The sequence below is a fragment of the Hemiscyllium ocellatum genome, chromosome 42 (assembly GCF_020745735.1).
Source record: "Hemiscyllium ocellatum isolate sHemOce1 chromosome 42, sHemOce1.pat.X.cur, whole genome shotgun sequence".
Lineage (NCBI taxonomy): Eukaryota > Metazoa > Chordata > Chondrichthyes > Orectolobiformes > Hemiscylliidae > Hemiscyllium > Hemiscyllium ocellatum.
The window spans coordinates 24,941,515-24,959,048 of record NC_083442.1 but is presented as its reverse complement, the minus strand read 5'-3'; the positions used below and the strand labels follow the sequence as shown (position 1 = coordinate 24,959,048).

The 17,534-nt window shown below is 40.2% G+C and overlaps 1 protein-coding gene across 3 annotated transcripts in view; it reads left to right on the top strand.

Moving 5' to 3' along the window:
- Window positions 1-15,730, top strand: part of pkma (pyruvate kinase M1/2a) — a 29,220-nt gene extending 13,490 nt beyond the window's left edge. For 2 of the 3 annotated variants that reach the window (XM_060853919.1, XM_060853920.1), the window contains exons 4-11: window positions 1,392-1,523; window positions 2,468-2,654; window positions 3,861-4,131; window positions 5,604-5,754; window positions 6,405-6,557; window positions 12,157-12,323; window positions 14,794-14,975; window positions 15,117-15,730. In XM_060853919.1, the coding sequence (XP_060709902.1) occupies window positions 1,392-1,523; window positions 2,468-2,654; window positions 3,861-4,131; window positions 5,604-5,754; window positions 6,405-6,557; window positions 12,157-12,323; window positions 14,794-14,975; window positions 15,117-15,223 (1,350 nt within the window). In that variant the 3' untranslated portion in view covers window positions 15,224-15,730. Of the gene's footprint in view, window positions 1-1,391; window positions 1,524-2,467; window positions 2,655-3,860; window positions 4,132-5,603; window positions 5,755-6,404; window positions 6,558-11,592; window positions 11,760-12,156; window positions 12,324-14,793; window positions 14,976-15,116 lie in introns of all 3 variants that reach the window. The other variant, XM_060853921.1, reaches the window with a different exon arrangement.
- Window positions 15,731-17,534: the final 1,804 nt, after the last annotated feature.

The following is a 17,534-nucleotide window of genomic DNA, read 5'->3' as shown; positions in this document are numbered from 1 at the left end:
AGTAGTTTACCAGGGTGTTGTCTGGATTGGAGTGCAATGATAGGGCAAACTTAAATTGTTTTTGCTAGGGCGGCACGGTGGCACAGTGGTTAGCACTGCTGTCTCTCAGCGCCTGAGACCCGGGTTCATTTCCCGACTCAGGCAACCAACTCACTGTGGAGTTTGCACGTTCTCCCCGTGTCTGCGTGGGTTTCCTCCGGGTGCTCCGGTTTCCTCCCACAGTCCAAAGATGTGCGGGTCAGGTGAATTGGCCATGCTAAATTGTCCGTAGTGTTAGGTAAGGGGTAAATGTAGGGGTATGGGTGGGTTGCGCTTCGGTGGGTCGGTGTGGACTTGTTGGGCCAAACTAAGTAATCTAATCTAATGAGTGTTGGAGGCTGAGGGGTGACCTGATAGTGTATAAAATTAAGGCATGAATAGGTTGGATAGTCGTTCTTTCTCCCAGGGTGGAAATTTCAACTTCTAAGATGTATAGATTTAAGGTCAGATTAAGTTTAAAGGAGCTGAGGCAGTTTTTGTTTGAGGATATAAGTATTTCAGGAAGTGGTAGAAGCAGATATGATAGTGATGTTTGTACAGACTGATTAACAGGCAGGGAATAGAGGGATATGGGCCATGTGTATGTAGATGGGATTAGATTAGATTGGCGGGGGGGGGGGGGGTGGGTGCTGAAGGATCTATTCCTGTGCTGTACTATTCGTGTTCTAAAATGTTGCTAGACAAATGTTGCTAACTACTTCCTGTGGGCTTGCACTGTTTTCTAAATGTCTGTCATTCAAATTAAAGCTTGATAGTTTAAAAGTTTGGTTTACCTGAATGAGTAACTGGGTCATATTCCAGCATTTATTGTTGAGCCAACCTATTCCAAATTGAGATACAAGCACTTTGAATACTTGGTGTCATCTTTCAGTCCCTGTTTTTTGAGGCACAGTTAAGGGTTGGAAGGTGGGGTGCTTATGTGATTGTTAGATTGAAGCTGCAAATGAGATTCCATTGTACTTGTGCATTGCATGGGATGTTAAGCTTTGAGCCAGATATAACTTGCCTTGGTAATCGTTGACACCTTGTAATATCAGGATGGGGAAGTGTTTTTGTTTTGTTGGAGAAGCATACAATCAAGTTGTTTTACCTTTTTTAGACTTGGGCTTATCTGCTCAAATTATTCTGCAATTACTAAGTTTCTTAAATACTTAAAGATGTTTTGAGAAAGCCAGGCAGCATGCCGATTGTAAAGGCAGTCTCAAATATTACGTTCATTTTGGTTCTGCCTTTGTCAATCATGAATGACAAGCCTGTCACTTGAAAATACATTCAAACACTAGCCTAATGCTTTCACAAAGTACATTAAGCATTGATATTGGCAGAATGTTAAACTTACTTTTTCTTTGTAGTACCATGAAGAGACCATCAAGAATGTCCGTGAGGCTACAGAGAGTTTTGCTGGGAATCCCATCAGCTATAGACCAGTTGCTGTTGCTCTGGACACAAAGGGACCTGAAATCCGCACTGGACTTATTAAGGGAGTATGTATTTTTGTGTAATACTTTACCTCGGCCCAATCCTGTGCTACTTGAAAGTAAATTTGTAGGGGTGATAGCATTCTCCGGTGTGGCATTGTGAAATTGGTTATCTGTACTTGTTTTGATCATTTTGATTGATCTGGTACTAGAACTGGCAAACCAAAAGAGCTGCTTAATTTGTGTGTTTGCTACTTTAGTTGGAAAAAGGGCAAGAGTCTGTGTTTGAGCTGTTCCATTTTGTGGAGCACATTCTGTATAAATTCAAATTTTGTGGAGTGTTTTACATAGAATTTCATTTTGTGTATGTAACACCCTTTTGAGCTAAATAATGCCACAGTTGATTTAAAATGCTTTCAATCTGCAAAACTTCCCAATTTCAACTGAATCTTACAAAGTGCAGTTGCAAGTTGATTAAACACACCAGTGTGGGTATTACACATGCATTATCTCAACAGGAGAGTTGTGATGCAGTTTAGTAGAATTCACAAATAAAACATGCCATAGCAAATAGCACCACCTTAAGTGAATGTCTTGACAGTTTGCAAGTTTCTGGTACCTGAACTATTTTGGATTTTTGTTAGGAGCAGTGAAGAACTTCTCTTAGCCTGGGTATTTTGAAATGGGACAATCATTTCAGTTAGTAATTGCCCAGTTTATTTGCAAATTATATAATACTGTGACCTTTCTTAAAGTAAATTTTGTCAAATTACTCACTGGAGAGCAGCTTTTGAGAGAAGCTTCCAGATGTCTGTTTCATTCCCACCCCATTTTGTATATCAAATGTATATTACATACGATTTGAATATGTAGCTATTTCAAGCCAAGATGGATTGTTTTCGGTTATATCTGTATTTCTTTACCTAGTCAGCAATTCTCTAACGTGTCATGGTCTCTCTATTTCAAAGAGTAACTGACATTAAAGCTTAGTATCTATCTCCTTTTACTAGAGTGGCACTGCTGAGGTTGAGCTGAAGAAAGGAGCAAAACTTAAAATCACGTTGGATGATGCATATAAAGAGAAGTGCGACGAAAATATACTGTGGTTAGATTACAAGAATCTGACTAAAGTCGTTGACAAAGATAGCAGAATCTACGTGGATGATGGTTTGATTTCTCTTCGTGTGCTGGAAAAAGGTTGGTGTTGTATCAGCATGTATTCTGACTTCTCTAGACATTTGTCAAGTTAGTTTGCTTTGTGGCAGTCATCACATTGAGTGCTCAAGTTCAGCCATTAACTGTTATTTTCCCCTTCAAAACCAGCTTTGAAATACTGTTTTTGATCTCCCAGTATCAAACAGCAAGATGTTTGCTTATCTCATGGAATGTGGGCGTCACTGGCAAGCCCAACATTTGTATGCTGTCCCTAAGTGAGTGGCTTGCTGAGCTGTTTCAGGGCAACTAAGAGTCTAGCCATGTTTGTAGGTCTGGAATCGCGTGTCATCCAGACCAGGCAGATTTCCAAACAGTGGTCTTCGAATAATCGCAACGATCAGTGGTTTCATTTTCATTGTCATTAAAATAAGCTTTCAGTTAATTTTGTTAATTGAGTTTAAACTCATCTGCTTTTATGGTCGGAATTGATCATGTCCTCAGCATTGACCTGATCTTTGAAATAAGGGTCCAAAGGACATTAGGAGCAAGTGGGACCTGGCCATTTAGTTCACAAATGATCGTGATTGACTGTAGGCTCAAAGGGCTGAATGCCTGCCTCTTATTGTTTGTTTCTATGAATTACTAGACCAGTGATATCACCTGTCTGATCCATATCCTCACCACCCTGCCAAAGCACACCCTTACTACAGTTGTGCTTTATACTGCAAGCTTGCCTTTACTGGGCCAGACTCTGATTAAACAAATTTTGTTTGATATCTTGCAAAGTGATTTTTTTGATAAATCAGTGATTGCTTCCTGGTAACAGCATTCATATGTCCAAAACAGGGCATGATGTTTCCATCCTTTCGATATAAAATTCGTAGTGCATGTGGCAAGCAACAACACTGCATAAATGTAGCAATATGGCATTGTCATCTGTCAAAGAATCTTGATGTGAATTGGTCAATATCATGTTCTCTGTGGTCAGAAGTGTCATCCTTTTCCCTCCTTCCTTGATGTGATCTGTATTCAGTTACTTTGTCCAAATTGTCTACTTGACTTTTGGCTATGTTCTCATCAGCTGTTAAGATGTTATCTCTCACTTCTGGTGCAGGCGGGATTGAGAACCTGGGATTCCTGGCTCCGCAGTTAGGACTCCGTGCCTATGTGCATGCCCACAAGAGTCCATGCACTTGATCAACTTCACATTACTATTTACAACCTGACCACTTGTCTGGTTAATTACAGGTGCGGACTATTGTGACACTGAGATTGAGAACGGAGGTTTCCTGGGTAGTAAGAAAGGTGTAAACCTGCCTGGAGCAGCTGTTGACCTTCCAGCAGTCTCAGAGAAAGATATCGCTGATTTGAAATTTGGCGTGGAGCAGGGTGTAGACATGGTGTTTGCCTCATTCATACGCAAGGCTGCTGATGTCCATGCTGTTCGAGAAGTGCTCGGTGAAAAAGGAAAACGCATCAAAATTATTAGCAAAATTGAGAACCACGAGGGAGTTCGTCGGTGAGTGGCTAGTTATGATCTTGAGGCAATTATCTAATCAGTGTAATGGGGTAAGTAACATAGTCATTGGAAATTCCAATTATGCCAACTTTGGCTGGTGTACATTTTGTCACACGTAGACGCCCCAGTTTGTTGTCTGGTATTTAAAACCAAATTGGAAAGACTAGTATACAGTTTATAGAACGTTACAGCATTGTACAGGCTCTTCGGTCCTCAATGTTGCACTGACATGTGAAAATAATCTGATGCCCATCTAACCTACATAGTTCTATTATCCAATGCCCATTTAAATGTCCTTAATGTCTGGGAGTCTGTTGCAGGCAGACTATTCCAAGCCTCTACTACAGAGTGAAGAAACTACCCCTAATATCTGTCCTAAATCTATCACCCCTCAATTTGAAGCTATGTCCCCTCGTGTTAGCCTTTGCCATTTGAGGAAAAAGGGCTCTCTGCCCACCTTATCTAACCCTCTACCTTTATACGTTTCTAAGTCATCTCTTAACCTTCTGTCTAGCGAAAACAACCTCCAGTTCCTCCACCTTTCCTTGTAAGACTTTCCTTCCTTACCAGGCAACATCCTAGTAAAGCCCCTCTGAACACTTTATAGGGAGGAGGAAGCTCTCTATTGCGGTGACCAGAACTGCATGCAATACTCCAGGCGCAGCCTTAACAGTGTCTTGTACAACTGAAGCATGACCTTGTGGCTCCGAAACTCAATCCCCCTACCAATAAATGCCAATGCACCATATGCCGCCTTAATAACCCTATCAACTTGAGTGGTAACTTTCAGGAACTTATGCACCAGGGCACCAAGATCTCTGTTCATCTGCACTGCCAATAATTTTACCATTAGCGCATACTCTGCAATCCTGTTTATACTTCCGAAGTGAACTATCTCTCTTTTCTCACATTAAACTCCATTTGCCACTTCTCAGCTCACTCTGCATCTTTATCGATGTCCCTCTGTAACCCACAACATCCTTCAGCAGTATCCACAACTCTGCTTACCTTAGTGTCATCTGCAAATTTGCTAACCCATCCTTCTACACCCACATCCAGATCATTTGTAAAAATGACAAACAGCAGTAGCCCCAAAACAGATCCTTGCAGCACACCACTGGTATCTGAGCTCTGGGATGAACATTTCCCATCAATCACCACCATCTCTCTTCTTTCACTTTGCCAATTTCTGATCCAAACTGCCAAATCACCTTCAGTCCTGCAACTCTAAAAGTGCATCTCTGAATAGAAATGTTAATTCAGTGTTGACTTGGAAAGTGTATATAATCTGGTTCAAGGTATTTTAAACATTGAGGTGAACACTAATTGGCCAACAGTAATTTCTCTCTAACCTCAGTGTGAAACGGACGTCCTGTAGTCTAATTCAGCAGTGGCTCTCATCACCATTTGTTTAATCTGTAATTGGAGAAAGCCATGACTATTGAGCTTCTCATACTGTTTCTCCATTTCAGATTTGATGAGGTTCTGGAGGCTAGTGATGGCATTATGGTTGCTCGTGGTGACCTGGGTATTGAAATTCCTGGTGAGAAAGTTTTCCTTGCTCAGAAGATGATGATTGGGCGCTGCAACAGGGCTGGCAAACCTGTCATCTGTGCTACTCAGGTGTGTAGTTGGTTTCTTCTCAAGTGGTATTGTGGTTAATAAGAACTTGCCTGCTGGGTGAGGTTTTGTCATAGAATGCTTTCTTGGCACTGCAGTCAATTATAAATGTGTAAATTATAGCCTTGTTCACATTTTTGAGCTGACTAGTTGGTATTCGGTATATGCTTCTCAAATAAACTATAATAAAGTTACAGGTATTTGTTTCTATTGGTTAGGGAATGAAGAAGATCTTCATTAATATGCTGAATTGAAGTGCAAGTGAAATTTTAACTTTCTTTCAGACATGTTGCAACTTAGAATACTTGTAAGTGTTGCTGAAATAACCAAGGAAAAATGCCGAATTTCTAAAATTGAGACAATTTATGTAATCAGCACCTTTTTTCCAGAAATTGTCTGAAATTTGGCATTCTTGTGCTTGTCCTGATGAGGGCAAACTAAAATCTTTAGTGGCAGACCTATATTCAGCAGTATGCAAGATTTGTGTGCTTTGGCATAGATTCAGATTTTAACATTACAGATTATGTTCATATTGATCATTGTTCATGATTAATGAGGGTAATGATTTCAGACCATGCAGCAATTGTATAGTAGCGAGATGGACCTGTTTGTGAAATGGATCTTAGATGCTGTCTGGTTTGCTTTCCTTTCAGATGTTGGAAAGCATGATCAAGAAACCCAGACCCACTCGAGCTGAAGGCAGTGATGTAGCTAATGCTGTATTAGATGGTGCGGACTGTATCATGTTGTCTGGAGAGACTGCTAAAGGAGACTACCCTCTTGAGGCTGTAAAAATGCAGCATCTGGTAGGTAATTAACAGTAGTGGTGTGGCAGCCACTCCTTTTGGAAGCTGTTAGTACTTACAAGAGTAGAGGTATGAATTTGGTCTCTGAACTAATGAATGTGGTGTAAGACTCCTACTTCCAGTTCCTGCTAAAGAGCCAAGAAACAATTTGGGGAAATATGGTCTTAATGTGGTGATCTTGCAATACTAAATGCAATCTCCATTTTCCTGGGCTGTTGAGCTGTCTCATCAGATGTTAGATTAATAGCACCTAATGTTTTATTTCCTGCTTTGGGGTTATTAGATATTTGGTTGGTATCATTTTAGACCTCCAAGCAAGTTCACCTTTTTTAATCTAACTAATTACCTGTTCATCTCCGATGAATGCAATTGATTTTGTGGAATCTGTTTTCCTTGCAATACTTTGAAAAATGTTACTGGCTTGCTGTGTTAAAATGTGCTACTCAAGATGAGTATTGGATTCTGAATAATGAAATCCTTCCATGCAGTGACACTTCTGCTGTAGGATGATTGATTGACTGGAGCAGACTAACTGGTTCACCAGTCCTGTATAACATGCAGTTTACAATTCTTCATGATGAGCAGCGTGACTCACCTGCATTATCTCCCGGGGACATGAAAATAAGATCATAAGCTAACTTTGGGATGAAGAGGGTGAAACACTTGATTGATATGACACTTGAAAATGAAAGTATGTGGTCCAAGATCCCATTGGCAACCATCCCTGTGGTGTGACCCTATGTATTTGTTTTTAAACACAGTAAAATCAATCTTTGTTTGGAGTCTGTCCAGCTTTGGACTTGTCTCTGTTTCAATGCTGGCTTAGTTTTTATTGATGCCCTTGTTCCAACCCCCTAGTTTATTCATTTTAGGACCAAATTTAACAATTGTGCTCTCATTGATTATCAGTATATTTTGTTTCTCCTAGGCATTAAACCATAATGCCCTTGCCTTACTGTAGTATGTTTTTTAAACCAGTAGCATTCTTCGAAGTCTGTTTCTCAGCATAAGGAATCTAAGTTCTTATTACATACATTCTGGAAACATTGCATATAAAAGCACAGTTACAAGCACTGGGAGAAATGTATTGACACCAAGACTCCCACCTAAGTCCTAGAGTTTGAAACACTGCATGATGTACAGGTGCTCAGCCTCCAAGCATGTGTGCAGGCATGCATTTTCTGTTAAATGACTGGATGTAAACCTTACTTTCCTTCATTTACATCTAATCTATTTTGCTCACTAATGTCAAAAGACCCACAGTTTCTTACTATGTCCACTGCACTTTCAATCAAATCACTTGAAGAGTAAGCTGCATCATTCCTTGTGATTGCTCCTGATGCAGAGTCATTTGAGACACTCTTGTCTGTAAGAATGTAACAAATTCATTGCACATTTTACAACAAAATTAGCTAATTCCTAGTACAGCCATTAAAGTAGTTATTGTCCAGTTTTCCTTAATTGAACTTTTCTCTATTTCAACGAAGTTACTTGTATTGCCACCTAATGTCAAGGCGTCATACTCATTTCCAAAAGCTGTTTTGAGTTTCTAATATTACTTTCACAATTGTGTTTAACTGTTGGAAGCTAAAACACCATGTCCCATTTTTAATAGTCTAAATATTATCCTTAAAGTGATCTGTATTTGGTTTTAATGTAGCATTCATCTACCAGATTGCATTTAAATTTGGTGCATGCAAGAATGAACTGAAAATAAGGCCAACTTTTGCCATGCTGCATCAGAGAAACACCATCTTAGATAATTGGGCGAATTGGACAGAAAATGTTCTCAAATGTTTATTAATCATTCCATTAGATTTGAAGCTGGGAAATTCGTTACAGCAGTCTTAATTTTGCAATTAAAGCTTTAAAATTGTCGAAGTTTAAACTTCAAATCTGAAGCATTTCAGTAGCTGTCACAGGTCCCCAATACTCCATGCAAACTGGATAAGACAAAATCTAATTCATATACCGGCGTTTAAACTTGTCATCTGCTTGTGTAAAAGATCCAAATACTGCAGTATTTCTGGCAAAATGTTACTTTTCCATTGGTGTGGTTTAGGAAGTTAATCCATGTAGTAATTAGGAATTTGATGCTTAAAATCTAGACAAAGATTCTATATATTGCTTAAGTTGAAAATTGAACTTTTGCAGTTTTATTCTGAATTCATTAATAACTAGGCACAGCAGTCAATGTTCTATCACCCTGCAATAGCATTGCCTAAGTGCTGCACTCCTGAAAGAAAGGTTCCTTTTTAATCTTCTCTCCCCACAGTGCAAGGAAGTTGCATTTAGCCAGTAAGAGGCCAAGCATTGAATGTAGACAACTGCTTTAAAATGGCGTTTTGTTGAGCTGGGTATGCAGTTGTCCCATTTTGCACAGGATTCTGAAATTAGTGTGGGCCTTCATTTAATCAGCATGTGACATACTTTCCTTTACTGAGATGGGGACAGTGTAATGTGTAGTTAACCTGATTTTTGTTTAAACCTTGACCTAACCTGGAGATCCACCTCCTCCAGCAGCCTTCAGTGCTTCATTTTGTTTGCAGAGTGAACTTCATTGGCACAGGTCCAAACTAATGCCTGACTAATGAGTGCAGCCCATTGGACAAGGGAGTACCACATGACTGTGATCTGTGTATTGGAAGAAAGTGGTTGGTCGTCTGCCCATAAAACAATGAGGTTCACTGGTCAAATTGATAAGAATTTTGTCGAGGAATTGGATTGATGCCCCTTATTCAAAGGCATTCGTATATTCACTCCCTACCGTATGATCCCTTATCCTGTGGGCATGGGTTCCCTCGGCAATCCTTGGTCTTAGGTGCGTGCATTAGTAGCAGCTGCCACTGCCTTCCAGTTAATGCTGCTGAATGTCTGTAGGTGGGATCTCCATCTGTCCAATAAAGTGTCAAATTGACACCTGATGCAGTGATCGTTCCTAAAAGGGCATGACTTAGGGTCCCGTATCCAGTTAGCAGATGAAATCCCTGTCACTTGTATTAACTTCTGCCCCTTTGCCTGAAAGTAAGGCATCATACGGTAATCAATCTTTGCAAAACTGTATTGCATTGACTGATTTTTGTTTTTGTGGCTTAATGGTAGGGTCCTTAACTGGTGGTTTGCCTTACTAATCTCGCCTTCAGTTGTGCAGCTTAATTTTGTTACTCCCACACATTCAGTTACAAGATGTTGATGTTGTTTCGACAAAAACAATAGCAGTAAATCTCTCTGGTGAACAGAACATTCTCTAGAATTTGGAAGATGTGTGAGTTACATTGCCATATAAAGTCTTGATGCATGAAAGTTTGACTTTAAAAAATTTGCATTTAACCTGTATGTAAGCCTCCCCCTGAATTAATCTGTAACCTAGAAAGGTGAAGTTGTTTGTGTTTGTTTGTTCCGGCTACCGTGGATCTATGGAGGGGTGTGCTACCTTTTGAAGGACCAATAGTTACCAGCAAAAGTCGTCGAACTGCATTTGGCTCTTTTGTTCTGTCCATCTAGATTTAAGTGCATCAATATTCACCGTGAGAATTAACATTCATTGGTAATGCTAATGACCTGGAATATTCCTGTGTATTTGCACACACTAATTTCTGCCCTTAAACTAATGTCACTGGAAAAGTCCACATGTTTGCCATGGCCCAACTCCCTTGTTAGAGCCAGGAGTAGGAGTGCACTAATGGCCTTTGATCAAAGGTTCTCTTCTAGGTGAGACTTTGAAATCATAGGTACCCATAGTCACCTGAAGCAGGCACAAACAGCTACTCCAGGTTGCATTGATGCCATCCTGCTCATGTAGACATGTTTATAGGTTTTCCCCAAAGGAAGTAAAATTGTCATCATACTGTCCTGCTTGCAGTTGGGAAAGCCCACCAGTGACTGAGGGTGGGGAGCAGGAAGCAGCCCTAACAGGGCAGCAGCCTAGACACCGCCAGGTGATCTGTTCTTTCAAGAATTGGTATTTACTGGAAGAATGGACTTTGCTTGGCTCCAGTACATGTAATGAAAATTATCTGGTGGTTGTCAGCCTCCATGCTGAGGTTGTTTACTAAATGTGTGCCTTGTAGGTTAGCTTTGGAATAAGAATTTTACAATAGATGTTGTCTTCAGAATTTTTCAAAGTTTGATTGGCATGATCAAGTTAAACCACAGTTACAACCTTTGCAGCCAATCATTTAGTCTAATGGTTTATCCCTTCTAATTTGGATTCAAATTAGTTGTCCTGTCCTTAATATTAACATTGCACAGTGAGAATGAATGTATATTCGATGAAATCATGCACCTGTTGCATTTTTTAAAAGGTCCTACTTAACTTTACCTGGAAGTTATTTCCAATAGTATGGGAGGTGTTTGACTAGGTGTAGAAACAAGCTACAGTAACTTGGAAATTTTTGTCACAGGCCCGGAGACCTTTGTAAAATCTTTTGGCTTCATAAGAATAAATCAAATCCACCGGAGAAAGATGAATTAATGGGATGTTTCATCTTCATATCTGTGGAATTCCTCAGTATTAATATTTTCCCCACTGACTAATTTTTCATAATCTTATCTCAAAATAGTCATTGTCTAAGGAACCATTCAGTCCCAGTAAATCTGTAGCCTGACTAATTCTGCCAGTTGCTACTGTGATTTGCCTTGCATTCTAATTTTTCAATTGAGTACTAAATTTGCATGTTGTTCTTTTGCATGGTCTGGAGCATTGGCACGTTTAGATGGCAGTTGTGCAATATACATATAACAGTAAAACCCTGCCCAGTTAGTCAGTCTGTGCACATTGACTTAGTATACAATTAAAAATTGTAGTTTCAAGTGCTAAGTGCAGGTTGATTTTTAAGGAGTAATGCCCTTCGAACCTAATCATTTGGTTTATGCTACCCCAAAGAGAGACAAGTGAGTTTTGATTTTCACTCCCCTTGTACTCCTGCCATGTGAATGTTGCACAACTATCTGAATCTATCTTTCACTAATGTATCACGTATAGCTGATTCTTTTGCATCTTTCTCTGTTCCCTGTCTTATTTTGTGGCCTACAGATAGCTCGTGAGGCAGAGGCTGCAATGTATCACCGACAGATGTATTCTGAGATCGCTCACCTCGCGCCTCCTACGGTAGATCCTACGGAGACTGCTGCCATTGGCGCTGTGCAGGCCTCTTTTAAATGCCTTGCTGCTGGTATTATAGTCTTGACCAAATCTGGCAGGTAGAGTAGCAAAGGAGTCTTACTGTGCAGGTTTAGAATTAACCATTTCTCCTTGCAGGCTGTTGGATTGTTCGTGGCCTGGTGGCCACAGAGCCAAAAGTCTTTTTTTAATTCAGTGATTAAACCTTTTCACACTTGCACTGGGGACATTAGAAATGAACTGGATGTATGAACTGACCCAAGTGTCTTTCATTGATCCAGAAGGAGTCCACCTAATTGGCTTTTATCATGCTGCCAGGTATGACCATGCCCGATTTAAGGGAGCATGTCGACTAAAGGTAGGTGAAGGTAACCTGAAACCCAGTGCACAAGGTGTAGGCAGGATGAATGGAACAGAAGTAGCGGTGACTGACCGGAATGTTCCCTTCCCTGGTGCTGTTTTATGTGGCATCTGCAGATTGCTCGTGAGGCTGAGGCTGCCATGTACCACAGGCAGCTATTTGAAGAGCTGCGTCGCCTAGCACCCCTCTCCCGAGATCCATCAGAAGTAGCAGCCATTGGTGCCGTGGAGGCCTCTTTCAAGTGCTGTGCTGCAGCTGTGATAGTGCTGACTAAGTCTGGAAGGTAGGAATGATTCCATTGCTCCCTGAACTACTGACATTTCACTGGTCTATTTTCGTCAATCAGCTGGTTATCCTTTTCCTTTCAGGGTACATAGGCGGACTGAACTGCAAATGTCACTCCGATTTTAAGCTGTAGCTATCTCTCCTTTTATTCAAGTGAAGGCTAAATTCTGTGCACCTTAGTGTTGCATTAATTACTTGTTTTTTGAAGTGTAATTTGAAGTTGGGCTTTGTAGTCCATGTGTTATGGTTGCCTAAAAGCAGTTAACACAGGTGTATTTCCATGCCCAGTAAGTCTGTCCTTAGATTGGATCTGATTAATGTGGCCAATTGTTTACATTTTCCCTTTTGTGCGCATTGGAATGTAAGTGCCACATGTTGCTATACCATCACTAACTTGGTTTGTGTTGGGCAGTTACGTGTCAATGGCTTCATCAGCTGCACCAGAGTGTAATTTTCTGTGCAATGTTTGAAGACAATTACTAGTTTTCACTTCCAATTTTAGTGCTCAGCATGTAGTAAATACATTTTTCCATGTTGCTTCCTCCATTTTCAAGGTGTAGTTCGCAGCCCTGATTACATTGGGCAGCACTGCACAGTATATCCTTTTAAACAAGCATCATGGAGATCCTTGGAATCGATGCAGCTGATGCCATCAGTGTGGCTACTTCAGGTGTCACTACCTAAGTCAACTGCGACTAAATGTAAAAGCAGTTTCAAATTGCAATCCAGGTATATTGGGCACGAACTGGGATGAGATGTAAAACCTTGACCTGAGATTTTTTTTTCATTAGTTGAATCTGGGTGTCACTTGGCTAGAATTTATTGCCCAGAGTGCAGTTAAGAGGCAATCTCGTTACTGTGGGTCTGGAGTCACATATAGGCCAGACCAGGCAAGAGTGGCAGATTTCCATCTCTTAAAGGACATTTGTGAACCAGATGACAATCTACAATAGTTTCACAGCTGAGATTAGGCCACTTTGTCCAGACTTTTGTTGAATTCAAACTTTATCTGGTGCAGTAGGATTAAAATTGATGACCCTACAACACCGGCCTGGACTTTCGGTTTGCTAGTCCAATCTCATTGTCATTGTGCTGTACCACCCCATGTGGCTGTGATCACTTTTAGAGTTGGGTTTATCATGTAACCTAAATCGTAAGTGCAGCATTTCCATGTCTCAAATTAAGTTAAATTTAAAATCCTCACTAATCAACCTTGTAGTTTGCTGAGTTAGCAAATATCAAATGTTGAGAACTACATGCAGATCATGTTTGGTGAGCAATTGGATAAAAATGGGATGTGCTCTGGTAAATTGAATGAAGCTCAAGCCCAACTATGCAATGACAAATGCCCCCAAATTCATGATCAATTATGTTTGGACTAGCTCCACATAATTAAAGTATATTACTAGTGCACATTTTACTAGTGTACATTTATCAAAAACCTGCCCTATGCTTTCTTAGAAATAAAGATTCTTGGTTGTAAATTGGCAGAGAAGATCCTTTACCTAAACTCTGAGCTTTCTTTGTATCATCCGGGCTTTTGATGTCCCAGAAGTAGTCCATTGATTCCTCTGCCTGCAATTGAACTCCGCTTTGGACAAGAAATTGCTTTGTCGAAGATTTAAACTTGCCTAGCAAGTTAAGATTTTTCCAATTGTGTAGCTAATGCTAAACATGAGCTGCCAATGATCAGAGAGAAGTCATGCATCTGGGATTTGATTAAAAGCAAAGCTTTCTGTAATAAATCCTTTTCATGGGTGAGATAAACAACCTTCAGGACAAAGTGAAGTGAGTTAACGATGTAAAATCAAGAATCTAGTAGGTATTGAATGAAAACAGGGAAGTAGTGTAAATTTACATATCGTTTAATTTTTGAAATAAGATTACACACTTTGAAATTTTTTAGAACTGGAGGTTGATTTGGCTGTTAAACACATTGCACTTCATGAACTGGGAGAATGTGTACTTGCTAAGCTTGTGCAGAGCAGATTTGACTCTTTTGTGCCAAGCCAGTTTTACAGTTGGAATTCTGTTTGACTCAGATACTAAAGTTAAAAATCTGTTTTCCTGTTTTGCAGAACATAAAGGAAATTGTCATTTCTGGTTCTGCACTGTTGGGTCAACCTGAAACTGAGTTTGACATCTATAATGTTGACTAGTCTGCTAATGCTCTGTCCTGGCTGTCTCAAAAGCTTGGTGAGGCATTGGGGGCTGCTTACCCTGTAGCATAAACATTAATTAGTATCTTGGGAGAGTTCAGTGAAATGAACGTTAATCTTTTGACTGTCTTCAGGTCCAGTGTGTAAGCCTGATAGTTTAATGTTGGTCAAATTGTGTCTCGTGACTTCAGCCTACTTCTGAGGCCTTAACCTTGGAGTTTTGGCTTAGTGGAATTGATTTGGAAAATCTTGCTGCCAGAAACCATAACTGTTTATCCCACTACTTCGAACTAAGTGTTGTTTGTTTAGGTCTGCACACCTGGTATCCAGATACCGTCCACGAGCTCCAATCATTGCTGTAACTCGTGAACCTCAGACTGCACGTCAGGCTCATCTTTACCGTGGTATCTTCCCTGTCCTCTTCAAACCACCAGCTGATGCAGTGTGGTCTGATGATGTTGACCACCGGGTGAATTTTGCCATGGAAGTTGGTAAGTTTACCCCAGTGGTACATGCATTGTCTTCAGGACGGCGCTCACTCAAAATACTTGGGCTGCATGAATCTTTTTGCAAGTAGGTTTCCTCACTTTTTTCAATTACATGGAATAATTAATTTCTTCTTAAACTTGCAGGCAAGACTCGTGGTTTCTTTAAGTCGTGTGACCTGGTGATTGTGCTGACAGGCTGGCGTCCAGGGTCTGGTTCCACTAACACCATGCGGGTGCTGCAAGTGCCCTGAACTGTTAGGAGCACCTTCTGTCCACTGCAGTACCACCACCTCCCTTTTAGGCAGCTGTAGCTTTGTGTACTGCAGAGCGGCTGCTAACATTTTCAGCACCTCCACTTCAGCAAATAAAGGAATGCAGCGTTCTCGGTCGTAATATAATCACTCCTTATCACATTGCTCTGTACTGAACTTCGACTTTCTGATGTAAGACTATTATAAATGTTTCAGTCAGTGTGTAGTATATTGTACTAAGTGCATCATACCTTCACAAACCTTTATTTATACTTCTGTGGTTGAGACCGACAGTAAAAGAAACAGTGCCCAATAATGCGCCCTGGTATTAATCAGGTATGGTCTTGGTTAAATTAGATGTGCATTATTCAGATACTGTGCAATTCTTCTGTTGAAGTTTGAGATTAGACCAGATGTTTCACTTGGTACAACATGCTTTTGTGATTGTAGGAGAAATGCAGTTTAATTGCACATTTTGTGGATACCAATAAAAGCTAGCTCCCAAAAGTTTCACCAGCTATTTTTTTCCATACTTATTAGATACTTTAAATTGATGTCATGGTTGGGATAAAATATTAATGTTGCAAATGTTTCTTCGCTGAATATAAAATAGTATGTGAGATGTTTCAAATAGTGAAAATCCACCAAGTCTTCTACACTGTTCAGTTCAAATGAATGCACCTTGATTCTTAAATCCGCTCAGAGGGATACACTGAAAATATTTTTATTTATGGGATGTGACCGTCACTGGCTAACTTGGCATTTACTGACCATCCCTTATTTTTTGTTGAACTTGTTAGACTTGCGAGGCCAGTTTGGAGTGCAGTTGATTTGTAGATTTCCTTCCATAAAGGCATTCAAGGATATTTCCAATAATCGGCAATATAGTGACAGTGTAACTAGCTTTTTAACTCCAGGTTTTGATTTTGATTTCTGGCATTCAAATCCTACCACATGTCCCACATCTTTAGTCTGACTCTGGATTACTAGTCTAGTGACATTGTCATTATGTCACTGCCTGTCTGTAAGTGTGGACAGTCTTTATTCAGTCCCTGTGTGGTATGAGTTAAGTGGAGAATGGTGCCACCAGCAGGAAGACTGCAAACCAGGGGACATAATTACACAATCAGGAGACACTTGTTTAAAATTGAGCTGTGAAGGAATTTCTTCTGCCAGTGAATGCTTAGAGTTCCGTACTCCAGAGTTGCAGACAGACATTCCAAAAAATTTGAAGGTAGATCATTTTTTTGAAATATCAAGGAATGAGGGTTATAAGAGCTGGTACAAGATGAATTCCACCCACTATCTAGTGTATGGTGGGGTCTGTCACCAAGGCTGTGGACAGTCTAGTTAGCATTTGACCATTGTCAAGAAGAACAATGAACTTTGCAGCAATGCAATTAGTTTAATCCCATGATCAAAGCCTATATTGGAAATGTTTTGGTTGCATTCAGCAAGTGAAAGCTCATTTCAGAATGAACAAATGCAAGAAATGAAATACTCATTTGCTAGTAAATGAATCTTATCAAAGAATAGCAATTGTTGTGTGAAATGGGGCAGTAACTGATTATTTTTAATCCCTGCATCCTTGGGAAATGAAGATCATCACAACCTGAACCACTGGGTAATTCAGGTCCTGTGAAGGAAGATTAAAACACATGGATCTGACAATGCCAAAATGCTTGACAGGCAACTGTGCAAACTACAATCTAAGTGAAACAAAAACTAATCTCTGGAAATACTAAGCAGGTCTGGCAGCATGTGTCGGAGAAAGCAGTTAAATGTTTTTGGTCCAGTGACAGTCCCGTCAGAACGCAAAAATTTATCTTCTGGATTTCTAGCATCTGCAGTTCTTTTGGTTTTTTGGTCCAGTCTGAATGAACTTACCAACAAGTTGCTTGATAATGACCAAATTAATGAGAGATTTAAAATTTAATGATACCATTTGCTTAAATAGCAACATGTTCTTTAATTGTGATTTCACCAGATCATTCTCATGTATCAAATTGGCCCCCAGGCTGACCTTCATCTATTCCTTTTGTCCAACTGTTCTGAGCTTCATTTCAACTTAACATTTTACTCCTTCCCCTTCCTAGCTTCAGAACTGAAGAGTCACTGGACCCAAAACATTAACTAACTGATTTCTTTCCACAGTTCTCCCTGTGTCTGCATGGGTTTCTTCCGGGTGCTCCAGTTTCCTCCCACAGTCCGAAGATGTGCGAGTCAGTTAAATTGCCCATAGTGTTAGGTGCATTAGATAGATGGAAATGGATCTGGGTGGGTTACTCTTCGGAGGGTCGATGTGGACTGG